Source organism: Armigeres subalbatus, chromosome 1 (assembly GCF_024139115.2).
Source record: "Armigeres subalbatus isolate Guangzhou_Male chromosome 1, GZ_Asu_2, whole genome shotgun sequence".
In the NCBI taxonomy this organism is placed as follows: domain Eukaryota; kingdom Metazoa; phylum Arthropoda; class Insecta; order Diptera; family Culicidae; genus Armigeres; species Armigeres subalbatus.
In genome coordinates this window covers 47,881,688-47,901,253 of record NC_085139.1, presented here as the reverse complement: position 1 = coordinate 47,901,253, position 19,566 = coordinate 47,881,688, and the positions used below count along the sequence as shown (strand labels likewise).

General features: G+C 38.6%; 1 protein-coding gene across 3 annotated transcripts in view; it reads right to left on the bottom strand.

Moving 5' to 3' along the window:
- The window catches only part of LOC134225178 (uncharacterized), a 40,544-nt gene that overhangs the window by 4,738 nt on the left and 16,240 nt on the right, over nt 1-19,566 (bottom strand). Inside the window, exons 2-3 of one of the 3 annotated variants that reach the window (XR_009983187.1) lie at nt 18,146-18,327; nt 17,797-18,019 (exon numbers count right to left, since the gene is read on the bottom strand). Coding sequence is in view for 2 of the 3 variants with exons in the window: in XM_062705056.1 (XP_062561040.1) it covers nt 17,946-18,077; nt 18,146-18,327 (314 nt within the window). In the remaining variant the exon portion in view is untranslated. Of the gene's footprint in view, nt 1-17,796; nt 18,078-18,145; nt 18,328-19,566 lie in introns of those variants that run through there. The other 2 variants (XM_062705043.1, XM_062705056.1) reach the window with 2 other exon arrangements.

The following is a 19,566-nucleotide window of genomic DNA, read 5'->3' as shown; positions in this document are numbered from 1 at the left end:
CAACAGTTTGTGGGAAAATATCCACGAAGCTGTGACTACAACAGCGCATGAAGTGTTAGGCACTGCACAGCGACGCCAACGAAATGGTTGGTTTGATGAGGAGTACCAGAAAACGATATGCGGTGGTTTTACGCAACTGTCAATGGCGCATAAGACTGCGCCAGTGCCCGCCATGTGCAATGACCGAGAGGGAAATTTGCTGACGGACAAAACTATGGTGGCAGCCAGGTGGAAGGAGCACTTCGAAGATTTGTTGAACGGTGAAAATGAAGGTGTATTAAGAAGCAGGATAGACATAGTCGGCGACGGTCAAGCTGTGAAACCACCAACGCGTGACGAGGTACAGAAAGCTCTAAACGAGCTGAAAAACAGGAAAGCTTCTGGGAAACCCCGGTCGAGCTTCTCAAACACGGAAGCGGGCAGCTGCATCAATCAATCCACCACATTATTCAGGAAATATGGGAGGACGAAGAACTGCCTGTCGGTTGTTGGTTGGATGGCCTATCAGAAAGGGCACAGACTGGAGTGAGCCAATTACAGAGGGTGGTCCCTTCTGAACTCGGCGTACAAAATCCTGTCGCGTATCCTGTTTAACAGACTGAGACCGCTTGAGAAGTCCTTCGTCGGCGAATTCCAAGCAGGTTTTCGTGAGGGCTGATAAACGACAGATCAGATGTTTAGCCTGCGGATGATCCTTGATAAATTCCGGGAGTACAACTTGCAGACTCACCATCTGTTCATTGATTTCAAAGCAGCGTACGATTCAGTGAAAATAAATGAGCTGTGGCAGATAATGTCCGAACATGGTTTTCCGGCGAAACTAATTAGACTGATACGTGCAAAGCTGGATGGCTCGAAATCAAGTATCCGGATAGCAGACGAAGTGTTAACCTCGTTTGTGACCTTAGACGGATTGAAGCAGGATGATGCACTCTCGAATTTAATGTTCAACATTGCACTCGAGGACGCTATTTGGAGATCTGGCGTGCAGAGGTACGGTACTATCATCGCGAGGTCGCATATGCTCCTAGACTTTGCGGACGACATCGACTTCATTGGAATCGATCGCAGAGCAGTAGTAGAAGCTTTTGTCCCACTGAAGAGGGAGACGGTGAGGATAGGCTTGACCATTAACTCTAGCAAGAGATAGAGAAAGATCTAGTCCTGAGGTAGTACTTGATGGGGATGTGTTTGACGTTGTTGTAAAATTTGTTGTGACATGTGACATGTGACAATGACGTTTCCCATGAAGTGAAAAGACGTATAGCTGCTGCGAATAGGGTCTTTTACGTATTACGTAACCAGCTTAGGTCCCGCAACATGCAAACGGAAACGAAATTTGCTCTATACAAAACTCTGATTTAACCAGTGGGCCTTTATGGACATGAAGCATGGACGTTAAAAGAGGTGGACCAGGGAGATTTCGGGGTTTTCGATCGAAAAGTGCGTACGATACTCGGAGGGAAACTAGAAAATGGTGTGTGGCGTAGACGCATGACTCATGAGCTGTATCAAGTATACAAAGAAAAAAATATTGTGAATCGTATAAAATACGGCAGACTTCAGTCACTTAGTGTGAATGTCGGAAGAAAGAATAGCGAAAATAATATTCAACAGAGAACCAGATAGGGGCCGGCAACTTCGTGGAAGGCCACGAACACGCTGGCTGCAGGCGGTGGAATCGGACCTGGGAGCCCTGAACGTTCGGGAAAACTGGAGGAACATCGCCCAAGACCGACGATTCTGGAGCTCTACAATATGCCAGGCCAGGCATAGGTGTATCGACGCTGTAGCCAACCAGGTAGGTATGGTGACCCCAAATAGCCGGAGTGAAATGCGATGACCGCAGCTCTCCGTGGGTGCGTGTGCCAAGAAGAGGCCGAGTCATGGCTTGCTGCTCATCGATTGACACGCTGAGGTGTTAATATATAATCACACGCTGATGGTAACTTACTCAAACCCCACAATAACCTCCTTTAAGTAGCAATTAATTTGAGAACTGCTTATTTACATTCCAGATATTTTTTTTGTCGCTCAGCATCAGTATAATCCCCAAGCCTTGAGCTGATTGAATATAAAAACCAGCTCGAGAAGCTCTTTTTTTATTATTTGTGATTAACGTGATACGAGAATCACGAACAATCATAAAAACGTCATCATTTTCATCATTGGATGCTTCAATTTTTTTCGGCGTGTGCTTACCCTCAATCTACACGCTGATACATTTACAGTTACATCAAACAACTGAAAACCGAAATACGCCGCTCCAAAATTACTAGATGACAAGAAGAGAAAGATGAGAAAAATAACACGGTGTGTAGTGCCTCCCCTAGTCACCTTAAATATGTAAGTTTTGAATTCCTAACCATTATTTGAATTTGAAACGAAAAATAATATTTCACATAATTTGAAATGATTGTATTGTAAGCGACCGCAAGACACAGTAAGAATGATGTGGAACGTCGCGTTTTCAATAAAGATCGATCAGAGTAGTTTATGTTCACTTTAAAAAAAGGAAGGCTGGTTTGCTTAATTTGTTCCGAAATTTTAAAATATTGAAGGGATAAATCCAAATCTAAATCCAAGCATTTTATGAAATATGAAATTTGAAAGGGCCCAGTTGATAGAATTTCAAAGGCTCAAAGCTCAAGAAATTTAAATTAATTTCAAATTTCATATTTCATAGAATGCTTGGATTTAGATTTGGATTTATCCCTTCAATATTTTAAAATTTCGGAACAAATTAAGCAAACCAGCCTTCCTTTTTTTAAAGTGAACATAAACTACTCTGATCGATCTTTATTGAAAACGCGATGTTCCACATCATTCTTACTGTGTCTTCCATTTGGGATGGTACAAATATTTATTTCTCATTTCGTCCCATTGACCTTTCGATAATGAAGGGGGTGGGAAATAAAAATTAAAGGCGTAAATTGATAAAATCGAAAAACTCATCAGTTTTCTTAAAGAATTTTCTATGAAAGCTCAATATTTTATTATTTTCTCGGTAAAACTTTGTAATCCCCCTCAAATAATAAAATTTGGCTACAAAATTTTGAGGTAGCATTAGTTTGCGCGGAAGACGGTGAAGAGTAAAAGTTTTCGCAGAAGATTTGAAAGCTACGTACGTGAAAAAGCCGCTATTCTACTCTCTCGCAAACGATGAAAATACTGACGTAAAAAACGTGGCGATTCATCCATAAGAGATTCCTCTTGGTCATTCTCGAATGATAGAGAAATTGGCAGCTTTGATCCCAATGCAGGGAATAACTAGCGGGAAAACCTGACGGCTGTTAAGACCTGTGTGAAGGAACTTTTTTTCTCCTTCGAAAACCTAAGTGACCTTAGACTGATAGAGCCTCAGCAATGACAGAAAAGAACAATGGCGTTGTGACAATTCTAAGCATAAGGAAAAACAATCACATGGGTATGGTGATATTTCCCTGCCTTTGCATATTTACCAAATGGACCGATATGCAAAAACGATTAATATTCCTCCAGTATTGACGCTCGTTATTAAGACAATCAGCTTTATCAACTTTAGGGAACATAACCCTGCGAGTTTCAGTGACTAAGCCATGGTACCATGCTTGAGAGATTTCGTTCTTTTCGAAAAGAAAATGGCACAATTTCTACAAGATGAAGGAAAGCCACTGTAGCTGAAGCTGAGTTATCCTGAATAGATGAGTTAATGTTGTTAATAATTTAATTTAATGTTTCAAATAGATCTCCAATGCAACGACGGAAACAAAATAAACAAAAAAGATTGTTTGAACGCAATAAAATCGTGTTTAATTTTTATAGCAAATGAAAAAATAAAAATGATTAATTTGAAAATATTCAAAAAGTAATGTACCGAATATTTTTTGACCCGCCAGCAAGTGTGAATTCTAAGGCTGAAAAAGTTGGGCAGGCCTGATCTAACAGCTGCTAAATGCGACAATCTCATCTCATCATTTGCTTCGCATACTGTCAGGCTCACAATTCATATTACGTATTTATATAGCAGAGATCACCTGAAAATACTTGTCATCTTTCCTCTTCCATTTGTGAGGACGTGGCCGTGGCTGTTTTTGATCAATGAAATAGACAAAAATATTAAAATTTGCAACATAAAAGTGGTAAATCAATCCAGTCAGCCGATCACATGGTTCAGTGAGCGCTTTCGTCATATATTACTTTGGAAACAAGCCATACTGGCCTTAATATGCTTCAATGTACCTTAATGATTATAGAATCAATGTAAAATACATATGACGAAGAATATTTTACAGCTTTTAAAAACCCCAAAACACAAAAAAATTAAGATTAAAAACATGTCCATATAATCGAGGTAGAAAGTCCTGTAATATGGGTTGTACAAGTATGTAAAAAATTATAATAACAATAATTATTGTTTGAACCACCAAACTGTAGCCTTTCACTTGAATGAAATAGGTAAAGATAAATCTCGACAATGTACATCAGGTATAGAGCTAGGAAGAACTACACATTTCGAATTTTGGCATCAGCTCCATTAATTTATTGCGCCAGAGATGAGGAAGAATCCATAAGCCGCTACTGTTAATTTGTATACAGTTTAAAATTCGTTAAGACTTATTTACTAATATTGCTCCTCGTCGGCTCGGAAATAATCATCGTCTCGTCACTCATCATCTGCTATAGGAGGTATATCCCAGTTGGAAGAAAAATTAAACGAAACACTTGCCGCAAGACAATTAAATACGGATGTGGCCATAAATTGTTACTCATTTTACAACCCAGATGGAAAATATTATTTTTCTCAAGGTCCAAGCTGCTATAAGATCTGTTGATAAAAATACGATTGGTAAGTAAAATGTTAGGTACATATTCCACTTTTGCGTGACGGTGAGCACATTTCAGTTACGCACCACCTATTTGGGATAGCGTAAACAAAATTGTTGACCGAGGTCGGATAACACCGAGATTTAGTATCAAAACATTTCGCTTCAGCCAACCGCTTTCAGCCGGTAGTTATGATCAATAAATCGGGTGTGTATTTGCTAGCCTCAGAAGCATCAGTGTAAAAATACGTTTGAAAACAACGGGAAGTTAGGATACAATGAAGGTGAACGGCGTATCGTGATACGCAATATTGTAAACAACCGTGCGCGATGCGAGAGTACGTGCCAGAACGCCATGCGCTTCACGCTGAATGAGTTGTGTAGAGGGGACGTTTGCGATAAACCGCTCTGCTCCTGGCTGAGCGAAGCGAATGCAGAGGGGCGCGGAGCAATATGCCCTATCGAGACTTCTCACGTGATTTTATTTTGCGCGGATTTCTCGAAGTTATATGATTCATTTTAAGGCCTTTCTGCCCTTTTTGTGAAGGGTAAAAAGTCTACAAATAGAAAATGGTTATTTTTACATGATTTATATTAGTGCGATTTATCAGACACGTTGACTGTACTTATCTGACCTTGCTCATTGACGATTCATATCATGAGATACATATGTCAAAAGCAGAGCTGATTGCAGCTCCGCTCTCTTGATCAAAGTTGATGCAATTGTGTCGATTTTCCTTACAACTCGCCAAAAAATGTTTTTTTTAGCTTTATAGTGAAATTTGCTGCCTTTTCATATATAAATATAAACAATATACCTAGTGCCAAATATAAATTAAATAATAAAAGAATATCTCAAGTGGCGAACAAAACTCCAAATTTCCATTATTTATATTGATATTGGTTTTCATCATCAGACAGTTCCAAAAGGAGAGTTCCTTATATTATCCTCAATGTACAGAGTAATGGTGAAAAATATTCAAGTAGCGTCATGTTGCCTTTTGAAAAAATCACTTTGATTAAGTATTGAAAAAAATAAAAAAAGAACGCTATGGTGCCTGTTCCTTATTTCTTGTTTGTTTCCTCAATATGAAAATAAGTCCATAAAACTAAATGTTGGGCAGGTGGTTTATCGAAATTGATAATTACACGCTCATCAGGCGCGATAAGAGTTCGGAAAACAATCTCCCTATCAGACCACATGGTTGTCTCTTGCGATAAAAGTCGAAATGGGCAAGGCATAGCTCATGCCGTTCCAGATGTGTAGAAGAAGCACGCCCGCAGAACCCCCCATGGCGACTGGTATGATAAGGAGTGGGTTCTGTCAGAGGTTCAACTGTGCCTTCAGCCGGGAGTCGTACCTAATAAATGAAGTTAATGATGACGCGATAGGAAGTTTTTGGAAGAGTTATCGAAATTAAGCTCATTGGTGCGATAATATGTTATTATCTGCGGGAATGATGTTTACGATATTATTGTCCCTAGATTAGACTGTTGGGTTGGTGTGAACAATGATTCACCATAAAACCTATCACCATAATCATGTATTTTTATGCTTGGAATATTTTCTTAAATGTACATTTGGATCGGATTTTGCGTTAAATAATATAACCGAAGTATTATTTCCATATCTATATACTTCGATCTTTGAACAACTAGACCATAGCATTGGTATTACCGAAGAAAACTCTGAATAATCTTCCATCCAGCGGCGATTGTTACGACCGCCGATTGGGCATATGATTTCGTAAAATGTAGTGTATTCAATTTTGGAAACTTCAATATGTTTACTAAGCCCAGTGGCGCCGGGGGTGGGTGGGACAGGTAGGACATGTCCTACGCATGAATTATCCTGGGTGGGACAGTCAAAGCATTGTCCTACCCATGATTATGGTAAGAATATATGAAGTCCATCGATATGGTAAGAATTTGTGTGTTGGCAGAAGGTTATTTTAAAGCTCAGAGTCCAAACAATTAATCATAGATGTTTTCGGGATCCTAAACAATAGACTGACTGTTCTTCAGGACCTCAGGCACTTTATAATCCTCAAAACGCTTAAAGATGCCCAATTTTTACTTTTCAGATTCTAAACGTTTTACAGCGGTAAAATAGAAGTTATTGAAATCTGCGAATACATTTTTTTAGAAGTTTTGATAAAGCACGATTATCAGAAGACCACGGAAAAAGTTTTTTTCAAACCTTAATAGATCTATTGAAATTTGAGAAACCAGAAACATACCGAAGTCCGCTATAAATCTGATACGTAAGGGATTCTGAGGTCCTAAAGCAGATTTTTTGACAATCATGCGATTTTCTGGTTGTTTTTTTATATCTAGATCCATAACATTTTCTATAATCCTAACAGTTAGCAATAATTTATTATAAAACCATTAAGTATTTTTTTTTTTCAAATTATATGAAATATTCGATAGTCGATAATGGAAAAGCAACATTTGTCCTGAAAATCGAGGAAATTTTCTCAAATTACATAAATATTCTGGTCGTAAGAACTTTTCAAGTCCTGATTATTTTTAAAAGTGATTACATTGCAAACATAACTTTCCCATAACGAAATGAATTTCATATCAACATGGAACAGTTATGCTTTCAGTGGTAGTACTAAATATAGTTAGAATGTGCATGGATTTCCCATTACCAGAATTGTTGCCCATGCGGAGACAAGCTCAGTGGTCTAGTTGCTATAGTTTCTGCCTATAAGCAGGAGGTCATGGGTTCGATCGCAGGCTTGTCCTTTTCCTACTCTATATGTCTTAGTTCTTTTTGTGTTTCACGTTCTACTAAAACTATTCCTACCACACTAACAGTTCCATAACCTCCCGTGGCACCGATGAGAGGACGTAGCTCATTTCTTAAGTATAGATGTCTCAATTAATAATTCTTTTTCCTCCACCATTCACAAAAACGTGACCAGGACTGATCTCGACTGTTGAAGAGTGCCTTGCTTCCATCTAAGAGATAGTGATTAGTCCTCAATAATTATTTGTGTTAACGGATGGAAGTGATGCTACTTCCATACCCATGTAACATTTTAATTTAATAACGATCTTCAAAACCATAATTTGCTCTTTATGACCTTCATAAAACCAGTATTAAATCAAAATGTTACTAGAGTAGGCTTGTAACACCTGAAAATTTATACGAATCGCTTAATGTTACCGCTAATACCAGACTGTAGCCCAAATCGGCATTTTCCATTTGTCCTACCCACGACTCGGAACGTGGATGCGCCTCTAACTAAACCCATGGAAGCCATGGATTCTCCATCCAAAGAAGAATGTGAAAATCTCTCCCTTATTTACCATGTCTGAATACTCAATTGGTTACCGAATAAAAAATATTATAGAAAATCAATACATTGTATTGTAACACTACCACTCAAAACAAAAAAAAAATGTTATAGAATATATTGTAGATCAAACAATAGAAATGCATTAGTATGTACTGTTATAAACTATTTCTTCTTCTTCTTCAATGGCTCTACATTCCAACTGGAACATGGCCTGCTTTTCAACTTAATATTCTATTAGCATTGCCTCAGTTATTAATTGAAAGCTTTTCTATGCCCGCCATTGCATGAGTATGTATCTTGTGTGGCAAGTACAATGGATACACTCTAATAAGGGACCGACTGTTTACTTCGATGACATTTACTTCCAGGGTGCAGCAGCCGTAAAAAGTGTAGACAACAACCTTCCGTGCACCATGTTTACGGTACTCGTCACTGAGTGGCGATACCGGCGTTTCTATCTGTTTTGTTAAACCCGCTACTCTATGTTTTGAGATTTTCAAAATTTTCACCATGAGCTCATGGAAGAATGGTAGTTGGAAATCGATGAAATGTATGGAAAAATAAGGTATTTCGCAAATTTATGGAAAATGGAAGTGTTTTAGAAGAAAGTAGTGATAAGGAATGAAGTATGAGGTGAAAAGATTATCTCATGCACTTAGTTTGCACTGATTAGTAGTTTTATAGTGATGAAATTTCGATTTTACTACCACTGAAAAAACGCCATCTCTTGCATTAATCGTTTTGACTGGTACCTTATTCGCCATCTCCGGATTGGCAATTCTACGCCTTTGCTCGCAAGGCTACTGGAGACCCCCAAGCTATTTACTGTATTGAAAATAAAGTTTTCGCAATAGAATATAAGGGTTCTCAAGTATCGTGATTATACCAAATTTGAGATTTTTCCATATACATTTTTCGTCAAACAATACATTGTATGGTAAACATATTCTAGACATAACCAATTAAAATTCTATCACAATAGTTTCAACTGTATTTTTATTGTAAAGAGACGTTTTTCGGAAGCTGTTACGATAATGAAATGATTCGGAGGGCTACACTCCATGACCAATTTCTTTTAAAAAGCTCCAATTCAGTTTTGATGATGCATTTCAACTTTTTCAACACAGCTGTGGGGAAAAAATATGGTTCCCAACATAAATTGAGAACAAAGCGTTTTATCAAACCCTCGCAGGGGGCCGCCTATCCAGCTCGTTTTTTTTTCAACTTGTATACAAGTGCGATAGACTTGTTTCCATGGCTTGTTATGCAACGTACACACCAGTCAAGCTGTTTGACGAACATTGACTCCACCCCCAAGAAAACGCTTCGGTTGCTGCTTTGTTGGAACGTGTGTGAAGTTGTTCGAACAACCATTTGACAGTTGGCGGCTCGGTTGGAAAAAAATAAAACGGTTTGATTTTGGTTTGAGCATTTGTAGTGAAGATGCACAAACCCCCATATATTTGTTGATGGTTGGTGCTCAAGTTGGCGCTTCGGTCGTTCGTGTGTGATATTGTTGGTCGAATAAATTGATTGTTCGTGCCGCTGTTGGTAAAACTTGATGGATGTTTGAATAAACGAGAGGTGGAGTCAATGTTAGTCAAACTGCTTGACCGTGTGTACGTTCCATTATGATGCGAAGAGGTTTTTGTCTCTCTTTCAACGTTGTTTGTTGTCTATCGAGAACGATTTCTGCAAACCCTGACTAAAACTGTAGTCTTTGAAGAAAGTTCTCATCGAATTAACTTTCTAATGTATAAAATGTTGGCTTCGGAAAGAACCGATTCATTTTCAATAATGTGTTTTAACTGTGCCACTCGATGATTTACCGTTGAAACGCGATGGACGCCATCCATGCGAATATTTTTTTTTGCAGCGACTTCCTCTAACGAGTGCTTGCGCTGTTACCGAAGGAAAACTTCTGCCGTCGCCAAGCGATTATGATTTGCTCATTGAAAAACAAGTATCTCGGCTCAACCTTTTTTTTTGTACAATGCTGGTTTTGAAATGAGCCAAATGGTTTTCATATGCACAGCCAAGATATTTAACAAAAAAATGGTTTTCGTACGGCCGAGTTGCCGAATAATATGCAATTAATTGTAATCAAGTGTCGGTCTTTCACCGTCATTAGTCGCCTGAGTACACGCGACCGCTTACGTAAGGCAATCAAACTCATCAAATGCTTTAGCCAAGCAAGTCTTTGGCACAGCAGAGTACGATTGATTCGCATTCTATACCATCCCGCCCAACCCGTTGCTGGGGGGCATGGAGTGCGACCCTCTCGTTCAATAAACAATGTGCACTCGCTTGACTGTGGATATACAACAGTGAAGCACATGTAGAGATTGGACAAATCAAGCATCCGAAAGATATTCAATTTGCAAAAAAGAGAGCTAACCGCGGTGGAGGTTGGCTTTTCCGCAAACGCGACCTTTAAGTGGTCTTGTTGTGTAGGGGCTATCACGCCTATCTAGAGAGTAGGAGGTTGAGGGTTCGAGTCCCTCCAAGACACGTTGATTCTTTTTCGCAAATTTCATATCAATTTATCCATTTCAAAACATGTGCTGTGATGTGCACAGCCAAGATGTTTAACAAAAAAATGGTTTTCGTACGGCCGAGTTGCCGAATAATATGCAATTATTTGTTTTAATAATTTTCAAAACCTAAATCTGAAGTCATCCCTGTGAATATTTATTTTTTTCTTTATTAAAGTGATTTTTAAGTTGCACAAAGTTCATCACCAATCCCTGCGAATACATTTTTGGAGCATTTCTCTCTGCCGAGCGCTTGCGCTGCTACCGACGAAGAATTTCTACCGTCGTCAAACTATTGGCGATTAAAGGTTGCATGAAGAAGAAGAAGTCGAAGATTGATATTGGAAAAACATGGCACGGAGAGGCATACGGGAAGTTTTTTAAAACTCTTCTCAAAAATTCTAGAAGCAATTTAATTAAAAACGGAAAGCATTACGGGGTTGGACTTTTCTTATACTGTGTTTCAAGTGTGATATCACAAAATAAAATTTGAAATCGAAAAATGGCGTTTATTATGCAGTAGAAGGAAAGTTCAACCCCGTACTGCTAATCGTTTGTAATTAAATTGCTTTAGAATTTTTGAGAAGAGTTTAAGAAAACTTCCCGTATGCTTCCCCGTGCAATTTTTTTCCAATATCATCCTTCGAATTCTTCTTCTTCATGCAACCTTTAATCGCCAATTATGATTCGCACTCGGCTCTACCTTATCTTGTATAAAACAGAGATTCTGAAAAGAAACCATTTTCAATCCGCAATGCGCTTTTCTAATAACGCAATCAAACGTTAGTCTGAGCCTTGCGTAAACATTTCCTTTAACTGGTGCTGCTGCCCGATAGTCACTCAATGATTGTCCACGCCACCCTTTAGAATACATTTTCAGTACCGCCACAGATGCCACGGGACCACAACCAACGCCATTTTGTCCCGAGAAGAACCGATTTTTTTTTCACAGTGCGTTTTTCTAATCACTAACAGCAACCAAACGATGGTCCAAACATTGCGTTGAAATTTCTCTTGAGTGCTGTTGCTGTTAGCGACTGTCAATCGATGAATAAATCCCTTTTTCCGCTGAAACTGCTGCTACCGGCGTTATCTTGCGACAGCTGTTAAATAGTTCGTCGATGGATTTCAACCATTCTCTAACATCGGTTGAAAGGCGGCTGAGTTATTGACCCATACTTCCTGGCCACTTTTCGTGGCGGTCTCAAATTTGAATCTGCAGAATGACCTCTCTATCTTTCTATCTTTCCTCTCTATCTACGTCAAAAAAGAAGTGCGAATAAACAGATTCGGATAGGCAGCCTATGCCACTTGGCCGGAAAACACGTTGCGACGGAAGTCGTCTACTCGAATACCATTATATATTAGGCCAAAAACGGTTTGGTTGAAAATTTCATTTGGCCAAAAGGGACATACGGCCGATCTGGTTATTTGGCCGAAAGAGTCGTCGTTTAGCTGAAATTCAGAAAGGTCCATTTGGACGAAAACGTCGTTATTACAAAATGATCGTTTGGCAGAATTTTTTTGTTTCTTCACTACAGGTTGGCAGGAAGAGTTGTTCAGGCGAAAATATCATTTGACCATACGGTCGAAAATTTCATATAGCCGAATAGATCCTTTGTAGAGGTGTGCGCTAATCCGGAAAATATCGACAGTGTGTGTTGTGATTTTCGTCGGTGGTGGAGGTGTGTTCAGCGTTGATTTCTGGTAGATTTTTTGAGACATTTTTCGAGATTTCGTCGGGTTATTGGAATTATTCGCTATTTCATAAAGACAGAATCACCGTCTTCGACCAAAGGTCGCATAGACTGAACATTTAACATCTAGCATGAGACAACGGACCATTCACATAACACCTAGTGAACCAGTGGAGAACTTTATAAAAAGCTTTACAAAAAGTTTTCTCCTTACCGGAGCGGGAATCGAACCCACACTCCATAGCACATGCGTCTAGACGATTGACTTCGCTAACCGCACGGCCACGAAGCCCACGATTTTCTCGAGAAACCCGTTCGGAATGTTCTCCCTTTGAATATATTCGGAGAAATCTTAGAATTTTTTTTTCAGAATTTCTTTTGCAATCTTTTGATATTTCATTGGAAAACTTATCGTTATTTCTATGGGAATAGAATGAACCCGAAAAATCATTCGATTTGTTTGGTTACATTGCTCGATAAGCGGTTTCCTTATAAAAAAGAATGAAAAACTAAAACATTTACAATTTTCAATAATAAACAATGATAGCAAATTTGAAATCCAATCATAGTAGGCATGTGATATGACGGCATACTACGAAACAAATGAGAAAAAAAAATGAAATTCAATCTCAGTAGGCTTGCATGGGATGCTAGATTTTTCAAAGCGAGGCGTAGAAAACAAATGAAGATCATTCAGTGTTCGATTCTTGATGGGTAAAGACGCTTTCTAAACTTCATTAGCTAACTTTCTGATTGGCTACGGAATTCACTTGACAAATTCTTTAGGACTCGGATTTTTCATGGAAAATCTTTTTTTTTGAATTTTAATTGGATTTTCTTATTACAGCGTTGTAATCAGGCTTGTAAAATGTCATCTGCATGTCATTTGACTAATTTGCTCATAACTTTCTTTAGAAGCAAAATTTCTTCCATAATTTTGAATGTACTCATAACGCTTGAGTAGGGTTATATTTTTGTCCAAGGGTACATTGCTCTAAGTATAACATCAAAGGCTGGAGAGTGAAAACTCTCCAAAATGTCACGTGTCATTTGACATAATGTCATTTGAATGACATTTTGCCTCCCACGCCCCAGATTACATATTTACAGCAAAGTCTCGTTAGACAAAGTTGTAGGCCCATTTAACCGCTATAAGTTCGTCATACAACATGAATTGATAGCTACCTTCTGAAACAAGTTCTGGGAAAATTATACAAACGAATGCAAATGACATTTTACAACACTGGTTGTAATAATATTCTATTAAGTAATGTAGAATTCAAGAAATTTGAACCGGCACAAGAAGTTGGTGATCAGCGGCGTCAAATGGTTAATAATATCGTTTGACTTAACAATCCGCAGTAACATTTAGGTTTTATAATGGTTTTATGTAAGTCTTGTAGAGCAAATAACGGTTTTCAAGACTGTTATAAAACTAAAATTGTTACATGGGATAGTTTATGTGAAAAGTGGGAAGTAATTACTGATAAGTAACAAGTGCGATAAGAGACGTATCACTTCTTACTTTTCATTTCTTAAATCTCATTTTCCCTTTTCACTGTGACAAGGAAAAAGATGGGAATCTTACTTCTCACTTCTTACTCCTTATTTCTCATTTCTTATTTTTCACAGTGAGAAGGGAGAAGTCACAAATGAGAAATAAGAAGTAAGCATTGAGATGTCTCACTCTTCACTTCTTATTTATCACTTTTCACTTCTCATTTCTTACTTATCACTTCTCATTTATCATTATTCACTTCTCTTCAATCAATCAATTAACATTTTAACATTCACTATTGTTCGCCATTTTCGGCTATATGACCCGTTCAGCAAACGAAAATTATGGCCAAATGACATTAATGGGCACCCGAGCATCACACATGTTGCACAAAGGTTTTTGCAACCCATATACAACCGACATTAGTTACATTTGATTTGCTGCAACCAAATCGGTCCGAATTCTGAAATTTGGTTGCAGCAGAAAGGCAAATGGCCTTTGCTGCCAAACGACGGTTTTATTTTTTTGGAAATGACGCTTATTTGCAGTAAATATAATAAAAGCGTTTTGAACACCAAATAAGTTCAATGTCATTGCAAAATAGTTATTTATGTCAGCGGTTCTCAACCTTTTTCTTGAGTACTCCTCCACACCTTTGCGTAGTCTGTTTTTTGTTTTGATAATTTTACCTTAAAATCACATGTAAAAGTGAGTAATCACTCTCCGCTTTGCATCTATCAAACTGGGCTTTGAAACACTGCAGGTATTAACTGTGGAACGGCTTAACAAATATTAGTGTAACCAACTTGATTTGACATTTTTGACCCTCTTGGCGACATTTTCTTGTTTTTTTTGAACTAAAATCAATGCCGCTGCTAATTTTTCCCTCGGCTTCAGAAAAATAATATTGTTCAGCATTTGTTTCACTGGTTTCCCGTGCGAAAAAGTATACATCACTGAAAATCTCAGAACGCACACAATAAGTTTTTGTCGAAATTGTGAATTTAAAACGCAAAAATCTTCTCATTGATATATTTCAATCGACTAAGACTTTGCTTCGGCTCAATTGACCAGGGTGAATTAGAAATTCGACTTTCAAGAGACTAAATTGGGGGTGTCCAAAATGTGTACAATTGGGAGTCCAAAATATGTTTCACTGTTCAAAACGAAGAATATTTTCATTTCAGAAAATTACAATTCTCTGCGATTTATCAACACTTGATGCCAAAATCAAATTTCTATTTCATAACTTCCGTCTATGGAATTGTGCGATTTCCGCCTATATCAAACGTGCCATTTGATACATTTAAGCAAATATCGATAAGCGCTTCCTCTAGGGGTCCAAATGGAACATTTACTCTAAATATTAAGTTTTTCTTTTTCGGGATTGGGCCCATCGTAACTCAGTAAATATTAAAAAAAATTCGACCAAGCAAAAGTTTTGCTGCGTTCTCGGCAAAAATTTAGTTTGCATAAATCCGATGGGCCCTAGCTCGGAAAAATAAAGAAAAAATGCTGGGTCTTGGCAAATCAAGTGTGTATACTGCTAGTCGGCAATAATTCTCCAACGATGACGGAAAAGTATTCCGGAATTCTGAAAGGATTTCGAAATTCCGTACTTGTCAGAACTTATGTATTTTGCGAATTCAAAGTCTATTCCAGGGTCTCCAAACCGTCCTTGAGTTCAGATCATGTGATTTACCCGATCAACCAAGTCATGAACGATGTATCCGTTCAGCGCTTTATATCCCAGCACTCATTGAGCCGATAGAATTTCACTCATTAGTTAGTTATACAAGCTACTACAGACCATTTCGGTTCTCCAAAACGTCCTGGAGCTCAGAACATGCGATCTACCAGATCAACCAAGTCCAGGACGATGTATCCGTGCAGCGTTGAACATCCTAGCAGGTCCATTGAGCTGATAGGATTTCACTAATTACTTTTGCTAGCTACTGTAGACCTTTCTGGTTCTCCAAAACGTGCTGGAACTCAGAACATGCGATCTACCCAATTAACCAAGTCATGAACGATGCTTCCGTCCAGCGCTGAGGATCCCAGTAGGTCTATTGAGCCGATAGGATTTCACTCATTAATTTAACAAACCACTGCAGATGTTTTTGGTTCTCCAAAACGTCCTGGAGTTAAGAACATGTGATCTACACGATCAACCAACTCCTGAATGATGTATATGTGCATCACTGAATATCCCAGCAGTTCTATCGAGCTGGTAGGATTTGACTCTTTTTTTTACAAACAATAAGGACCCTCCATGAGTCGATGTTCTAACACTCGATACTGACTCATCATGGAAGCAAATGATGCCATACCAGAATATTCTCCCGGTTACGCTGATGGTCTTTTCGAACAATACTCCAGGGAACTTCTGTCTTTATCTCTATATATGTTTGAGTCAATGGTCCTTTCATTGGCGATTCATGGAGGATGGACTGTATTACAGACCCTTTTGGTTCTTCAAAACGTCCTAGGGATGCCGCGGTAAAACTGACTTACGAGGCTATGAAAAACTTGATGGGAGGAGTAACGAAAAGCCCGGTAATTCGCATTCTGGCTAAAGGATGAAAAAGAAGCATGATTTTTTATATTCTGTGTAAATGGAACTTAAAAAAGAAATATTATTTGCTTTTTTTATGGTAAAAAAAACATTCTTATTTGACCAATTTTTGACCATAAGATTCTTTAGGCCAAATATGATCTCTGTTATTACTATAGAAATTTTGTTTTTCACTTATTAAGTAAGAGTTTTTCACATCCGTACATAAAAGAATTAGGATAGAGAGAGAATCTGTTTGGGCAACCTGCTCTTAACGTTAACCGAATTACTTTTTTCTGTAATGTTTGAAGACCTACCGTATATTAGTTAGTATTTCTAGGTTTTTTTGTAATGCACATTTTGGGTGAAATAAAATGTGGCTGGAGACCGGAAAAGTCTTCTCCTTGTAGTTTGTACTAGCGCCACCCTCATTAATAAGTATCACATCGTTCGGTCGGTTGCACTTCCTAACTGGACTTCGCACCACCCACCCCCACTCCCCCCAAGTTCGTAAAGGTGTTAAGTCAACATTAGATTTATTGCATCGACAGTTACTGTTCAATGAGTTTGCTCTTGAGTGTCATGTGATAACAATAAATCTTAACCGCGTCGCGCACGTACCTATGTGCAGTGGCAATTTCTCTGTGCAGCTTCGATGTTTGTCATCGAAATGGTATTGGATTGGAATATGTCAGGTTGGAGCCTAAAGTGGTTGTCGATAAGGTTGTCACACTAATGGCGTCGTTGTTTTAATCCCCACGGGCTTTCAATTTTCAAGAATAATTGTCGGCTATCTTATCGGTCGCCCACAGATAGGACGATGCGAAAATAAAGGCCATATTTGCCATCAAAGTTGTTCGTAATTGACGGCTGGATTTATTTTATTTTAAAGTGCATGAGAATTTCTGAATCGAAAAAATATGTTGTTCAGGGGATTTTTATGATTTTAATCACTGTTTTGTTTGGGCTCGATGTGATTCCCGTGTACTGAAAAACATTTGTTTCAATAAAAATGTAGTGTTCTAAAAAAGAAATGAAGAGGATGGAGAACAAAACAAAGGTTTTTTTTATCTAGGTAGGTATATGATTTTTTCTTTATGAAAAATTTAGCATTTTTTGAATGATCATAACAAGCGTTATGTAAACTTTGACCAAGTTCTATGGAATGTTTCGTAACAATAGCTATCTAAAATGTTATATGAATGTTTGTACAAATGGTTGTGTGCTTTGTGTGCAGTTTCCAACTCTACACCAGACCAAGCAATAATTATCCAAAAACCCTAGGCATTTCCGCCACATATTAAAAACGGGACTACGACGTCAACCGCCACCTGAGTCATAAGTACGATACGATTAAAATGCATAAACAGAGAGAAAAAAGAACTTGGGATAAAAACCTCTCAATTCGTGTTTGTTCCGCGCGTTGTTGATGTAGAAGGAAGGGAGGAGGCGCGGTTCTCAAAAGTACGTCTGCGATCCGTTCAGTGCATCTTCGATCCGTTTCAACAGTACACTTACTTGTCGTTTCCGGTTGTCCTGCGGTCGGTCACCGTACCGGCAGAATTCGGTAAAGTGCTGACTGTTGTGGAAGGCCATCTTCGTTTTGGCGGCGTATTTGATCTGTATGGTGGAAGGAACAGATTGGGTTTGTTAGGAAGCCCAGTTCAAGTTTGTCTACCTAAATAGAAACGTGAAGGGTTTTGATTTGCGATAATGGTTAATGACTGGTATGAAGAAGAAACCAACCTGAGCCATGATGTCCTTTTCGCTGTGAGCTTTCTTGGTTTTGTCGCAGAGATTATTGATGCGAATTTGGTAACCCTGCTGCCACAAGTAATCGAGAGAACTGTTGAAGATCTTTAGCCGCTTGTGACTGTCACCTAGTTTGACCGAATAGATTTTGATGTTTTCTGCTGTTGGTTTAGCCACTGAAACGAGAAAAGGAAAAAAAAAGAACCTATTAATTGACAATCATTGGGATGTTAATAGCGTTACTAGAGTTTCAATGGAGTCAAAAATAGCGAAAGAGCAATCGATTCGTTCAAGTTGTTTACCAGTTTCAATTTGTCCCTTCAAATAAATGGATTTAGCATTGATATTGATTCAGTGTTGTAGCCGTTTCCATATTGTGCGATATACCTATAAACCTTAATTTTGATAGCTCGTGTTGCGTGTCGTTTGTTTTCAATTAACAGATGTATGTTTATAGATGTTAATTAATGATGGCTTCATTTGTGGCGCCATATAGGGTAATGGGAATTTTGAGCCACTCTAGAAAGCTTCCCCTCTATTAAGCCAAGATAAGCACGATTTACAACACAATGCTAGGTCTAAAATATGTTAGTAGCTCTAAATACCGTCGTTACTCTATTCGTTGTATTAATAAATTATCTCTTTCGCCTCATGTTTCCGCATCGAATGGCTCTAATGTGTGAATGATACAGTTCAGAGTTTCGATATTATAAAAACCATACATGAAGTGATAAAAAAACAGCTACATTTGTTTCGACTTCATTCAAGGCACGTGAGAAATTGTTATGGAACTGTTCCGGTTTTAGAAAGAAGTCGGTCTGTTTAAAATGGATTTTCTCACTTCAATGAAGGTCTAGCGTAAATTTTGAAGAAATAGGTGTATTTAATACTCCGTTCAATTGATTGAATAGGTGAGCAGGAAGCTTGAAAAGTGGGAGCGCGTTGACTGGAGGGGTTGATGGTAGTTCAAAACGCGATTGCTGACTCGGCGAAGAGTACTGACACGGAGTTCGGAAGGTCGTTATATCGTTCGGAACGTACAATAGCACCCGAGAAGCGGATGTCGAATATGTGGTATTTGGATTGTAAACGTTTGGCCCAGACTTGGTAGACCGCCACTATGGAGGAGGTTGACCTGATGATGCGTTGACTGTTATTTGATAGATCTTTGTAAATAATGGACGACGGATGGATTTGGCCTGCCAGCTCAGATGGCCAGAGGGTTCGTCTCTCTAAGAAGACAGAAGGTCGACCCCTCCAGCCTTGACTATGGCTTTGGATCAAATAGCTAAAGCGTCTCGCTAGCCTAGCCTTCGTGAAGGTAGAAAACGCACACGCTAACTTTCACCTACTCAGTGACTGAGTAAGGGAACATCCATAAATTACGTAACGCTTAGAGGGGGGAGGGGGGGTTG